This window comes from Topomyia yanbarensis, chromosome 2 (assembly GCF_030247195.1).
Source record: "Topomyia yanbarensis strain Yona2022 chromosome 2, ASM3024719v1, whole genome shotgun sequence".
Taxonomy (NCBI): Eukaryota; Metazoa; Arthropoda; class Insecta; order Diptera; family Culicidae; genus Topomyia; species Topomyia yanbarensis.
In genome coordinates this window covers 229,789,762-229,803,418 of record NC_080671.1, presented here as the reverse complement: position 1 = coordinate 229,803,418, position 13,657 = coordinate 229,789,762, and the positions used below count along the sequence as shown (strand labels likewise).

Below are 13,657 nucleotides of genomic sequence, written 5' to 3'. Positions count from 1 at the left end.
GCATAATACCAAATCAGTCAATCTAATTAAATCAATATAAAATATTACAATTGTATATTTAAATCCGATTTGAAAAAGTATCATTTCCACCGGTTCCTCTTCGCTATCGTTGAATTAGGAAACGTTTTCGGTGATACTTTTTAAAACTGTGGATTCTGTTTAATTTTAAACAATTAGAGATGAACTAATGATATTGAAACTTGACCACCCAAGGAATGTAATAGTTGCATCACACCTAACAAATGCAGAGAAACCTGGCAGTGCAGGAGGAAAATACATTAACAGGGTCCAAAATAGGTAGGGGTCCAAATTAGGTTGGTTACCCTACTTAGTAATCTCTAGCTAATTTAATCTAATTAAAGGGAAAAAATAGAGGCAGTATGAGTTGTTATTCAAACAAGTAACATATATAATTCCAAAAGTTCTTCTAATGTTATATTACTGTTAGAAGAAAGTTGAAAGATTATCTCTTTCCATGTAATACCACCTGGAATCGCCATATGTGCCTTTGTAATAAAACGTTTAAAATTTTTAGTCAAAGCAAAAAATGAAATTGATCGTCAGCACTCTTGTATTTTTAAATCGGTAACTGAATCTTTTCTGCAGTTACCGCTTCCTCTCAGCAATCTTATCTTGTCATCGAGATTCCTGATTTCAACGAACTTGCGCCAACTGCTGATTTTATCGATGCGTTTTAAGATTACATGGCATGTTTAAACAAAATGATTTTTACAGTTAGTTTCATATGTTTCTCCTATGTCATACTTATAAAAGTTTAAAAAAATACAAAACATTAGGGGTGTCCCAAACAAATTCCAAATACTCAGGGGGCCCACCCCTGAGTCGATTTCTAGTCCCACCAGAAGTACTTGCTACAAATTTGCAGTAAATCGGACAAGTCTAGCTACCGGACCAACGTACCTGAAGTTTGTATGGGATTTTTCGACAATTTACATGGAGAAAACCCACTAGCTTACATTTTCGCCGCTAGGTAGCACTGTGCGCATTGAATTATCACTGTAAGTAAAAATAAAAAAAAAAAAACAATTTAATTATCTACAACTTTGATCGAAACTATTAGTCAATCCGACTTAGTTAAAAGAAATTATTAAACGTTTAACGAAGTGATGTCTGAGTCAGTTTTGCATGGGGCCTAGAAGTGCATGGTTGTGTTTGTGTATCAGTACTCGATTCTCACGAACTATACAGAAATAATGGTTAGATTTACCTGAATAGTATGTTCAAAATAATTGTAGTATATGATACGAGTTATGTTTTGGTTAGAAAATTTTAGTTCCACCGTATAGAGGACGCCAACAGTAACTTTTCATAAAAGAGAGATAGAACATCGGCATATTCGAAAGAATTACTGAAAAATACCTGTTCTATAACTTTGTAGAAGACACCTAATTTCTATCTCTCTCCGTTGAAAAGTTAGCATAGGCGCCCCCTATATGGTAACATGTGAAACTAAAATGTTGTAACCAAAACATGACTCGTATCATGTGCTAAAATTCTAACATGTGCTAACAGTCTTGGACAAAGCTATAGACAATTAAATTATCTTTCTTATTTTCACTTACAGTGATAATACGATGCGTACAGTGTCACCTAGCGACGAAAATGCGAGCTAGTAGGTTTTCTCCATGTAAATTGTCGAAAAATCCCACACGAACTTCAGGCACGTTGGTCCGGTAGCTAGACTTGTACGATTTGCTTCAAATTTAGTACAAGTACTCCTCGTCGGACAAGGAATATACTCAGGGGTGGGCCGATAGGGGTAATTTTCTCAAGTCACTCAAATGGTCACCCTATATTAACTCCACTCTTTAGATTTTTCTATCAGAACGGTAATTGTTCCGAGCGATTAATGTGGTGGTTGTATAGTACGTCAGTATTATTTGTTGGTTTGGTCAATTTGAAACATTATGTTTTTAACCAGTTCACTAGCCTACTAATTGAACATCTATATATTTCAGTGTGATTTGATTGAACCTTGCGACGTAAGGGTTCGTTGTATTAATCTGGTTCCAGGATTCCGATGTGAGCCTTGCCCTGCTGGATTTACAGGTCTTCATAGTGGTGGTTTGTACGCTGCTACATTTGAGTATGCCTTACAGAGACAAAAATGTAGTGATATCAATGAATGTTCTGAAGGCTCAGCAAGATGCGGTACCCATTCAGCTTGCATTAATACTGAAGGATCGTACGAGTGCCATTGTAATCGAGGATATATACGAAACTCGACAAATGGTTGTCTTGCGGTGGAAGGAATGTGCTTCGATGGAACTGTATGCGATAGAAATGCCGTCTGCAGACATGCTGGAAGCAATACATACAAGTAAGTGCTCGAAATAGCAGTCCTTTCTATTGTTTTGTTGTTCATTTATCACATCATTTTCATACATTACATTCCTAATTCAATATACCGTCATCGGGGGTTACTTTATGCAACGGGGGCTACTTTACGCCAAAATCAAAGAATGATACTTGAGCTTCTAGTTCAAATTTAATGTTATATTTTGACAAAAGCAAAAATAGTATTAATGGCTAGTTAAACACAAATATATAAATTGGATACAGGTTTAAGGAGGGGGTAGAGGTTTCAGCAAGAAAAAAAATCACTTCCATGCGATTTTTTTTAGAACTTTGGGTAAAGAAAATTGACCAGTACTTCTATGTGTTATAAAGTATCATTTCAATAACATTTTATGATTTTTTCATGCAAAAATATCCACAAAAGATTCGGCGATGATGCTTTTTGTAGAACGTCTCTGGAAAAACACGATTTGCGGTGTTACCGTTGCCGTTAAAAAACTGCTTAACCGATTTATTTCAAATTTTGCATACACATTCTATGTGAGAAATACCTAACACCACGTTAAGTTTTTGAGATAATTGTTCGATTAAGGGTGCTTTTTACTAATTCGAAATAAAAATTGCTATCTTTCACGACAAATGCCGTCATGTAATGAGTAAAAAACCCTTAATCGAAAAATTATCTCAAACACTCAACGTAGGGGTTAGGTATTTTTCACATAGAATGTGTATGCAAAATTTGAAATAAATCGGTTAAGTAGTTTTTGAATGGCCGGTAACTCCGCAAATCGTGTTTTTTCCAGAGACATTCTGCAAAAAGCTTCATCACCGAGTCGCTTGCAGATATTTTTGCATGAAAAAGTTACAGATTGTTATTGAAACGATACATTATAACACACAAAAGTTTTTGTCAATTCGCTTTACCCAAAGTTCTAAAAAAATCGATTTTTTTCTTGCTGAAACTTTGGTAAATCAAGAAGTTAACATGATTTTGGAAAAAATCTATTTAATCCACCTATCAGTGAGATGAGACATTTCTCACATATAACACTGTTGTATTAATCATTAGTTTGTCGAACACACGCAAAGTTGGCAGGCAACTAGATGTGAGATAAGCACAGTTTCGAGTCCTGCACGATTAACACTTCGTATAAACTGAATAAATTAAAGAAAAATAATAAAACAAATTAAAATTTAAAATAATTATGAAGCAAAAGAAAAATGATTAATATAAATCAAATTAATAAAATAAATCAAATTAGCTCAAATGAAAGTTAGATAATAATTCAACCGATATGAAATTAAGAGAGTAAATAAAATTGTTTCGAGCTAACAAACTGTCATCCAATAATAAAAAGAACTGAATAAACCGAACTAATAAAATTAATAAACTGAATAAAATATATGAACTGGGAAAAATTAAAAATTTAATAAAATGATTAAAGTAAATTAAATAAATAATATAATATAACCAAAAAAGATGGGTGGGTAATGTCTAGGATATAACCGGAGTGTCGTGACTACTCGTTTGACTTGTAATTCAAATCAAATGATACTCAATGAAATATGTGGGAATGTTTCAAGTTAGTCTTTATAATAATTATAGTGGTTCTGAAAAGAACCTTTGTTGTTGGCGTCTGCGTTGATAGGGGATGCGCTGGATTCTAAGCTCGTTGAGACATTCATATATGAAATGAACAATTTTCTTGCTTTGAAATATCAATGTTAAAATCTCTCGAAACAACCATCGGAATCTTTTCCGTACAGAAATAAACACGCTTAGCGAAAAACTAGGGGCGGGTAATGTCCGGGACATAACCGCGATGATCGTATTCTTAAAATTCTGCTTGTATCTCTTTCAAATGGCTAAATTTTACGCATTAAGTTCGATTCACCGGGCTCAGCGAAATTTTCTTGGGGATCCCGTCCGTTAGTATATTCAGCAAAACAATTTTATTACCGAGTTCTCCGCGTTGAATACAGGTCAATAATTTCATATAATGATTTCAACAAGCAGACAATGTACATGTATGGCATGTGGGAGTGTTCTGAAGTGGTTTTAGTGGAGGTAACAACATAAAATCATGTACTGGACATTTTACAAAGATCCTCCTTAACCCTGCAAAACGACGTGGTTGGCAGCAGAGGGTTAAGTTGTTTGGAAGAGATGACAGTTATCATTTCATTCATAAAGGAACAATCATTGAAATTATGTCAATTTATGCTTTGCAAGATTTGAAATAACTTCGAAGTGTGGTCACGACACCCCTGTTATGTCGTATACATTACCAACCCATCTTTTCATCATTCGTTTTGGTGTAGCTTTCGCTTAGTGGCAGAGTTGCGACATTCACTGATTTTCTTGGAAGGATTTGCAAAAACTTTCGAGTTTGTAGATTAGAAAAACATTTTCTTATGATTCACTGGTAAAAGTACAGAATTAACAAGCGCAAACTTAGTACTAGTTAATAAAAGAAACTTTCTAATTAAATTCCTTTTCCATTTTGCATTTGTCCTAATAAGAACGGTTTGTAGATAACTATGTTGATACAAGACGAGAATCTTTTGAAACAATTCAAACCTTGCCGACGATTGTTTTTACTGCATACATACATCTTTCCCCTTTCGCAGCTCACTCCGAATGAGCACGCCTCGCATCAAGGCGTTCCTATTTATTGACTTTACAATGCAGATGGAAGACCATCCTTTTGTTCGACAAATGAAAATATTTTCATCATTCGTTTTGGTGTAGGTTTCGCTTAGTGGCAGAGTTGCCACATTCACAGATTTTCTTGGAAGGATTTGCAAAAACCTTCGGGTTTGTAGATTAGAAAAACATTTTCTTATGATTCACTGATAAAAGTACAGAATTAACAAGCGCAAACTTAGTACTAGTTAATAAAAGAAACTTTCTAATTAAATTCTTTTTCCATTTTGCATTCGTCCTAATAATGACGGTTTGTAGATAACTATGTTGATACAAGACGAGAATCTTTTGAAACAACTCAAACCTTGCCGACGATTGTTTTTACTGCGTACACACATCTTTCCCCTTTCGCAGCTAACACCGAATGAGTACGCTTTGCAGCCTTCGATATTTTGGTGGCAATTTTAGTGGAAGTTACTACCGCCTTTTCAGTGACTGCGTTTCTTAGCCTTTGGCTTTTTGGCCTTCTCACCGCCACCAACGTTTTTCTTCTCTCCGGTGGTAGCCGATTTGATTGGTCGTCCGATGCAGCTTCTCACGACCACGCAGGTCTGTTATGCACTGCGTCTTACACACGTCTGGCTTTGAGAAAAGCTGCGACACCCCTATTTATTGGTTTTATCATTAATGTTGATTCTCATTTAAAGTAGTTTTGAACTATTTAAACAAATTTTATATAGCAAACAACGTATCGGTAGCAAGCGTTGAACGTTTTCCTTCCGATTTATGAAACAAGATTGGCAATCCGTTTAGTAGAAAAAACGCTTTTAATCCACCTAACAGTGTGATGAGACATTTCTTATAACTCTTATCACTCCCTTCGGATATTATATCGTTTGAGAACATTAAGAACTTGATGCTTCGCGATGTTTTTGATAACACATACTACATGGGATAGTGGCAGGACTTAGAGAATCGCTCAAATCAGCATAGGACAACATCAGTGCTAGAAATCTCAAACCAAATCAATGGGAAAGCGAAAAAATGGTCCATAAAATAGACATACAAACGAATTATTGCTAATGCTCTGTTAATAAAATATCTAAATTCCTCAATCAATGCATTGTGGTGGGAAAACTGAATTTTCCTAAAGGGGTTATATATTGTACTGAGCCAAAAAATCGAATTTTTTTTAATCGATTTGAAGTTTATACTTTGCTCAAATTTCCAACGCGACTGAGAACTAAGAAATCAACGCTTTTTCTTGAAAAGGGCGATACTAGCAGTGAAACCATTCAAAGAAAAACAACAGTGAATATTTCCAGACTTGTTTTATTTCCTATTTAAGAACAATTGTGTTTTTACATTTCTTATAAAAGAAATGTATAGAATTCGCTCAAACTTTCAAGATTTTTTCCGAGGCCCGGAGGGCCGAGTCTTATATACCAATCGACTCAGCTCGACGATTTGGGACAATGTCTGTGTGTGTGTCTGTGTGTGTGTATGTAACGGACAAATTCTCATTCGTGTTTCTCAGCAATGGCTGAACCGATCTTATCCAAACCAATTTTAAATGAAAGAACTAAAAACAGTATGAACGCTATTAATTTGTTTTTGATTCTGATGTTTAGTTTCCAAGATATGAATGTTTGAATGCGTAAAAATGGCGTATTTCGCAGTTTTTTTTAAATTATCTGCCGAAAATGACAATATTGATTAACAATTTATATGTTCTTAGATAGCTTTAACGAATACCTTTCGAACAAGCTATAGATTGTTGAAATCGGACTATTATCAAAAGAGATATTAAACATTAAATGCGGACGAAAGATTTTTATCATTTCCCATTGCCAGAAATATGACCAAAAACATGTAATCTATTATTAACGCCAAAACGGCTTATTTTAGGTCAATAGTATCTTCGGAGAATACAGTGGAGGCAATATGCCCTTTCTTTTGGTATTGTGCTTTTGCTGATAAATCCCCCTATGAGTGAGATATTTTCACAAATTTTCTTAGAAGTGATTATATCGAAATGATGTCTTCAGCAAATTTGTAGCTCTTACTTTTGCAAATAACTTTACTGAAGACTTCAAATATCTGTTTTGAATACTTTAAAAGTTATGGCTTGTTGTTTGTGGATTACTCTTTGTCGCCTATTTATTGTTCAATATAGTAATAATCCATTGAAATAAGCCAAACAGTATTTCGATAAAACGAATTTTGTATTTCATTTTACTATCTACAACCGCTAGAAATAATCACCGAACACTTCCAAGTTGTCTGGAAGGAACTTGATAACTTATCAGTGCAAAAATGTTCATTTGTGCGAACCTTCTGACTGCAATTTTTCTAACTTATAACCATCGGATCGATCTGAAACATATCGAAAAATGAGAAGCGAAATAAATAATTCCAAGCAACGGCGTAGCCCAGAGAAGGTTTTGGGGTTGACCACCATACAACCACCGTCCCCCCCACCACACCCAAAAGAAATATTGAATTGAAGTTGAAAATTTATTGATGCAGACTGATTTAATTCAATATTACAATAACAATTGTCTGATCCGTAGTTTGATAACCTGTTGTTTTAAACATCATGAGGACTTTTGATAAATTGTCGGAATGGGGTCCTGATATGTAACTGATCTATTGGTCTTGATTTCACAGTTGTCTAATAGCATCAATATCAAATTCCTGCCTGAAAACATTCCAATAGAAAATTCCAGAGTTCTGTAATTAATCATAATCCTCAGATTTATTTTCAAATTGAGCTCGTTTTTGTAGAGATGTACTGTAATAAGGGTCTTTATTTAATAGAAAGCGAAGTTAAAATTGATTTAATGTCTATGAAACATAGAACTGTTCACAAAAAAAAAAATGCATAACTTTCAACATTTGCTAAAAATGTTTTTGTCTTTCTCATTCACTCTAAAATTCGTCAATATAATCCCGACCCGGAGGGCCGAGTTTCATATGCCAATCGACTCAGTTCGTCGAGACCGGAAAATGTCTGTGTGTATGTGGAAAAAAATGTGACCTCTGTTTCTCACAGATGGCTGGACCGATTTGCACAAAGTTAGTCTCAAATGAAAGGTACAACCTTCCCATCGGCTGCTATTGATTTTTTTTTATTGATTGGCCTTCCGGTTCCGGGGTTACGAGTTGAAGAGTGCAATCACGCAGCAAATTCCCATACAAACTGAAATGAAAAATTTTCAAAATCAAATTTGCATTTTTGATGCCGAATGACTTTAAAATGCATGAAACATTGAGATGTTTGACAAAAATTGACTTTTTTAGACTTTGGTACATTTTTGCCTTTCTCATATAGAAAGGTTATGCAATCACTCTAAAAATCTTCAATTATACCGGCCCGAGGGGGGTATGAAGTGAGGGGTTGCTACTTTAAAAATAAAACTAGTTTTAAATTTCTTAACAAGTTGAAAAATTTAGGCAGGACCTGGATCTCCCGGATCTTTCTCCATGATCTGCCGCTGGTTTCAAGCGATGTTTCAGTATCACATAATATCTCAAGATCGTGGCTGTCGATCCATTGAATGTATGTGCAAATCGTACTGAACATGTAATATTCATTTCCACCATTGTATTGAACATAACCAGCCATGGAATCGTAGTCTGGACAAATGAGACAAGCACAATTGCACCACTAAGTGGATTAAAACAGGTTTTTATTTTTGGAATGCGTCGAGTTGAGACGAAAACGTAATATGATTAATAACGAGGATAACACTTTCCGAATGTAGAGAGAAATTTATGAAAAATTACGATTTCCATTCGACTCTAGCAGTTCCTGATCGATTTTGATGAGCATTTAATTTTTGTTATATGACCAATTATATGTATAGGTCAAATGTTTAAAAACAGTAATTTAAGGTCAAGATAGCATCATTTTGAAACCACCAATTTCGGAGGTTTAGTATCTTCGATGAGGTTTAAAAAGGTTAAACAGCGCATCATAAAATAATTTTGACGGTATATCGTCCAAGAAGTATTCATGGTGAATTTTCTCAGGTTAATATTCATGATTACAATAAAGTCTCAACAAATTCGCTAAAGACACGAACTCTGTCACTATTTTCTGAAAAAATAATTCTGCATAATTTTAAAACTTGAAAAATTACGGTTTCGGAATTATGCCGTTTGGACAGTATGATCGATTTTCACCAAACCGAATTTCTGGCTACGCCGCTGACTTCCAGTAAGTAGAAACAAAGTCCTTCTACACTCGTTCACCAGAAACTTCTTCGAATGCTGAATATCTATTATAATACATTGAAATCCCGATTTTATCAGCCAAATATGAACAAATGTTTGATGGGCTCTAGCAGACGAACAAGACTGAATTCGAATAAATCCTTTCTTGAGCATGTTTTCCTTATCATGAAGATGGAAATATGCAAAGTAAAAAGTTCATCATAATCAGAAATAGTTATCAGACTACATCAAGGGACGGAAAGATAATTTTAACCGCTTCAGTTCATTATAAAGAAAAAAATTGCCCGATTTAGTCAATGTCCCCATTTTGTCAGCCTAAAATACACCAGGAGATTGATAAAAATGGGTCTTTATTGTATGTATTATTCACTGTGTTTCACATTAATACATTTCATTTTTGGGGATTTCTTTATTGCATCGAACTACAACAATTTTTAGGTAGCTTTCAAGGGGTTATTTTATGGACTTCTTCCAAAATTTAGCGAACCTATTCCAATTCGTATACCAATTAATTGGTATACTTGAGGGTTTATATGTTGCAGATAGAGAAAATACTAAAATTTTCAGCTTTTTTCCTACACAATATTACGAAAGCTTATTAATACATTTTTCCTAATAAGTTTGTGAAAATTATAAACTATTTGAAATTTTTTAATAGTTTTATTTTTTATTTAACCGTGATTTTTAATAAATAGTGACCATCGCTTCACAACGTAATCTATTTTTCATAGCTTGCGGTGAGCACGATCTCTCGAATTGCTGAACTGAAAATTATGGAATAGAAATTAATTTTTAGTATTCTTTACAGATTAAACTCGCCGCGCAGATAGCTCTGAATTAGAACCGCTGGTGCCCTAAGACGATTTCGCTAAATTTTCAGAGCACTGTGCACCCAGTGCATTTACGCAAGTGACGGAAGGTTATCGAAAAGATTCGTGAAAATGAAAATTCCAGTAATGATGATGATTTTCCCCAACGGTTCGTTTTCGAGAGGTTTTTATTTGTTCTTTGGCATTAGGATTAGCGATAATAATTCAAATCAAGGATACTACTGGGAAGTCACCTTTAGAAAAAGTCGATGTCGAAGTAAAATTTGGAACTATGTACGCATGCACTTCAGAGATAGCGTGATATCAGGAGCTGCGATTTCATTTCAACGCTTTTTTTGTGAAAAGGGCGATACTTACAAATGTAAACATATGGCTTTTTTTCATACATGCGAATGAGGGCTTTGAAACGCAACAAATTATCCTAAAAATTTTGATTCTACGATATTGCCTTCTTAAACTACAGCAGAAAATACAACGGGCGAAACTGTATTTTTGTTTGTTTATTTAAAGTTTCGCCCTCCACGCTCCATGCAAACAAACAGGGCGATACTTTTTTTGCTAGCAGTTTAGAGGCGAAACTGTTATTTTCGTATTTTTTTAGGATTATCAAGCTGATACCACCTGTAAATAGTAACAATGATCGCTATTGAAAAAATACGGACGAAATCGGTGGTGTAGAACGGTAGTTATTGTAAAAAACGTAAGGGCGATACTTCAATGCTGATAGGTGGGACCGAAAAAGTAAACAATCGCCAAAGGAGCGATACTATCATTTTGTCAATTTCAATAGCAAAAACAAATTTTAATTTAATAATTTCAAATACTTTATGAAGTTTTGGGTTTCGATCACTGAATCATGTAATCTAGGATGTAAAAACACAATAGTTTTTAAATATGAAATAAAACCAAGTCCGGAAATATTCACTGTTGATTTTCTTTGAATGGTATCACTGGTATCGCCCTTTTCAAGAAAAAGCGTTGATTTCTTAGTTCTCAGTCGCGTTGGAAATTTGAGTAAAGTATAAACTTCAAATCGATTAAAAAAATCGATTTTTTTGGCTCAGTACAATATATAACCCCTTTAGGAAAATTCAGTTTTCCCACCACAATATAGATATTTTATTAACAGAGCATTAACAATAATTCGTTTGTATGTCTATTTTATGGGCCATTTTTTCGCTTTCCCATTGATTTGGTTTGAGATTTCTAGCACTGATGTTGTCCTGTGCTGATTTGAGCGATTCTCTAAGTCCTGCCACTATCCCATGTAGTATGTGTTATCAAAAACATCGCGAAGCATCAAGTTCTAAATGTTCTCAAACGATACAATATCCGAAGAGAGTGATAAGAGTTATAAGAAATGTCTCAACACACTGTTAGGTGGATTAAAAGCCTTTTTACATCCTAGATTGCATGATTCAGTGATCGAAACCCAAAACTTCATAAAGTATTTGAAATTATTAAATTAAAATTTGTTTTTGCTATTGAAATTGACAAAATGATAGTATCACCCCTTTGGCGATTGTTTACTTTTTCGGTCCCACCTATCAGCATTGAAGTATCGCTCTAACGTTTTTTACAATAACTACCGTTTTACACCACCGATTTCGTCCGGGTTTTTTCAATAGCGATCATTGTTACTATTTACAGCTGGTATCAGCTTGATAATCCTAAAAAAATACGAAAAAATAGTTTCGCCTCTAAACTGCTAGCAAAAAAAATTATCGTCTTGTTTGTTTGCATGCAGCGTGGAGGGCGAAACTTTAAATAAACAAACAAAAATACAGTTTTGCCCGTTATATTTTTTGCTGTAGTTTATGAAAGTAATATCGTAGAATCAAAATTTTTAGGTTAATTTGTTGCGTTTCAAAGCCCTCATCCGCATGTATGAAAAAGCCTTATGTTCACATTTGTAAGTATCGCTCTTCTCACAAAAAAGCGTTCAAATGAAATCGCAGCTTCTGATATCACGCTATCTCTGAAGTGCATGCGTGCATAGTTCCAAATTTTACTTCGACATCGACTTTTTCTAAAGGTGACTTCCCAGTAGTATCCTTGATTTGATGATAAGGAAAACATGCTCAAGAAAGGATTTACTCGAATTCAGTCTTGTTCGTCTGCTAGAGCCCATCAAACATATAATAAAAAATAAAATCGGGGTTTCAATGTGTTATAATAGATATTCAGCATTCGAAGAAGTTTCTTGAAAACGAGTGTAGAACGACTTTGTTTCTACTTACTTGAAGAAATTCGGTTTGGTGCAAATCGATCATACTGTCCAAACGGCATAATTCCGAAACTGTAATTTTTGAAGTTTTAAAATTATGCAGAATTAATTTTTCATAAAATAGTAACAGAGTTCGTGTCTTTAGCGAATTTGTTGAGACTTTATTGTAATCATGAATATTAACCTGAGAAAATTCACCATAAATACTTCTTGGACGATATACCGTCAAAATTATTTTATCGAATTATGCGCTCTTTAACGTTTGTAAAACTCATCGAATATACTAACCCTCCGAAATTGGCGGTTTCAAAATGACCTATCTTGACCTTAAATTACTGTTTTTAAACATTTGACCTATACATATAATTGGTCATACAACAAAAATCAAATGCTCTCCATCACTGTTTTACAGTGGAATTGCAGAAGTATCATACCTAAAATTGACTCCTTAAAAATTTTGCTGCATAATTTGAAATGCGATGCTTTTGCTTTATGTGAAAAATGGCTTTCCTCAAACATTAATTTCAACTTGAATGATTTTAACATTATTCGCCTAGACCGAGACACCCCGTATGGAGGAGTGCTTCTAGGAATTAAAAAGTGCTATTCTTTCTATAGAATTAACATCCCCTTGTTTGCGGGCATTGAGGCTGTAGCTGTCCAAACGAATATTAAAAGCAAAGACATGTCTATCGCTTCTATATATATATACCTCCCAAAGCTCAAATTGGACAACGTCAGATTTTTGAGGTAGTGGTATCCATGGCTGCTCCGCGGCTGATACTGGGAGACTTCAACTCGCACGGAGTATTGTGGGGTTCCCTCTTCAATGATAATCGATCCTCTTTGATATACAATGTTTGTGACGAGCTCAATATGACAGTTTTAAATACAGGCGAAGCAACACGCATTCCCAGACCACACGCACGATCAAGTGCATTAGATCTATCTCTATGCTCGACATCACTTCGGTTAGATTGCACGTGGAAGGTTGTACCTGATCCACACGGTAGCGATCATTTGCCAGTCGTTATTTCAATTAACAGTGAATTAGGCCTCACGAATTCAACCAATGTCCCTTATGACTTGACACGAAATATTGATTGGAAAAAATACCAATCTTTAATTTCCACTTCTCTTGTTTCGACAGAAGAGCTACCACCTACCGAAGAATATGAATTTCTAGCGGGTTTGATTATTGAAGCAGCAGAACAAACCCAAACGAAATGCAATCCTGGCATGATAATGAACAGCCGGCCTCCTAATCCCTGGTGGGACAAAGAGTGCTCGGATGCATATGAAGCTAAACAAGTTGCTTACAAAGAAATTATGAAACGGAAAGGGTGTACACGTGCAAACTTTGAAAATTATTCGATTTTGCAAAACAAATTTGAC

General features: G+C 34.8%; 1 protein-coding gene across 2 annotated transcripts in view; it reads left to right on the top strand.

Moving 5' to 3' along the window:
* The window catches only part of LOC131682957 (cartilage oligomeric matrix protein), a 1,738,261-nt gene that overhangs the window by 1,518,857 nt on the left and 205,747 nt on the right, over window positions 1–13,657 (top strand). For both annotated transcript variants that reach the window (XM_058964790.1, XM_058964792.1), the window contains one exon: window positions 1,980–2,341. In XM_058964790.1, coding sequence (XP_058820773.1) covers window positions 1,980–2,341 — 362 coding nt within the window. The remainder of the gene's footprint in view (window positions 1–1,979; window positions 2,342–13,657) is intronic.